Below are 1,718 nucleotides of genomic sequence, written 5' to 3'. Positions count from 1 at the left end.
TATGGATAAAATACGAGCAACATAATCAACATTAACACATTTGAGCCACATTTTGATGGTCTGATACTAGTCGTAATTCCATACCAGTTGAGAAAGCTTCACTATAGACATTGCAATATACATGTACGATATAATTTGCCCGAATTAATTTATCAAACAATTTGTTAGAATATATCGATGCTTCTTTTAATACTTTTTACGATTGGAGAGGACCTATTCACAATTTGAAGCATTTGAAATTTCTAGATCTGTCAAATAATTATTGCTCAAATGTTTCTGAAATATTTTTTACGGGATTTTTTTTGAAAACTTTATCAATAGATAATAATTTGATAGGTTTTGTTTTGCCAAAAGACCACACGGGACAGACTTTTTCGTACTTAACAGTTTTGCAAACCTTGAATTTAGCTAATAATAGAATTCTACATTTGCCTGTTACATTATTTAAATCTCAAAAATATTTACGAATGTTAAATTTGAGTGGAAATATGCTCGAGAATATAAATTTTGAAATTAGACATATGACAAATCTTAGATATATAGATATATCTGACAATAGATTTTCTCTCTTAGACGTTTCATTTACTACTCAACTCGATGATTTGACAAACCACGTGCGTCACTTGACAGTTGATATTTCTGGAAATCCTATTAAATGTTCGTGCGACTCAATTGTATTTATTGAATGGCTAACAACTACAAAGGTTCATCTACATAACATGTTTCAACAAGAATGTTCTTCAATGAAAATGTATCTCAATAACTCAATAAACAATTTATGACAACTTGAAAAAGAAATGTTCATCATATGTGACAACCCTTGTTGTCGTGGTATCTTGGATGCTTATCTTTGTAATAATTATAATTGGAGGTCTTCTTTATCGTTACAGATGGACAATTCGTTATTTATATTATATTGTCAAAAGTAAACATCTAGGATACGTCAAACCTCTACAAGTGGACACACATTTCTTGTATGATGCGTTTATCTCCTATGCGGACGAAGACGAAACATTTGTACACTGGACTTTACTTAAACACATAGAACAGGAAGGAAATATTCGTTGTTGCGTGCATAAACGTGATTTTGTGCCTGGAAACGACATCGCAACTAATATTACTTCCGCTATCCATAACAGTCGTAAAACGGTCGTGATAATGTCTCATAGCTTTCTTGCTTCTGACTGGTGTATGTTTGAATTCAATATGGCAAAAATGGAGAGCATCTACTCGCGAAGTAATGAGAACATTATCTTTATTGTCTTCATAGAACAATTGTCGTCGAAGGATCTTCCTTTAAACGTTTTAGAACTTGTCCAATCCAAATCCTACATAGAATATCCCAACGACAAATATGGTGATGTCGTATTCTGGGAGAAGGTCAAAGAAACATTATCGATGTAGATAGATCAGACATTGGTAAAACTTTATTAGTTATTTCACGTTATGCACTTCAGTTTGGTGATACATATAACATTCAGGACTAAGTACACTTTGACTTTTGTTAACAAATCGGCTCCTTCAGTGTTAATTGGGATGTTAGAATGATTCTCGAACAGTATGTCTAGATTCTAGAATAGTATGCTCAATTCACGATAAACATAGCTAAATGAGGGACGAAAGATACCAGAGGGACAGTCAAACTCATGAATCGAAAATAAACTGACAACGCCATGGCTAAAAATGAAAAAGACAAACAGACAAACAATAGTACACAT

General features: G+C 32.7%; 1 protein-coding gene across 1 annotated transcript; it reads left to right on the top strand.

Annotated features, from left to right (window-relative positions):
• The first annotated feature begins 386 nt into the window (after positions 1-386).
• Positions 387-1,503, top strand: LOC134690391 (toll-like receptor 4). The gene has a single exon (XM_063550365.1). It carries the CDS (start codon positions 841-843, stop codon positions 1,402-1,404), a length of 564 nt encoding a protein of 187 aa, XP_063406435.1. The 5' UTR covers positions 387-840; the 3' UTR covers positions 1,405-1,503.
• Positions 1,504-1,718: the final 215 nt, after the last annotated feature.

This window comes from Mytilus trossulus, chromosome 11 (assembly GCF_036588685.1).
Source record: "Mytilus trossulus isolate FHL-02 chromosome 11, PNRI_Mtr1.1.1.hap1, whole genome shotgun sequence".
NCBI lineage: Eukaryota > Metazoa > Mollusca > Bivalvia > Mytilida > Mytilidae > Mytilus > Mytilus trossulus.
The sequence above is the reverse complement of the archived record's forward strand: the minus strand, read 5'-3'. Positions and strand labels throughout refer to the sequence as shown.

What these genes read in the sequence shown, in the direction of transcription:
- LOC134690391 (XM_063550365.1), top strand. Translation starts at nt 841, where the DNA reads ATGCTTATCTTTGTAATAATTATAATTGGAGGTCTTCTTTATCGTTAC.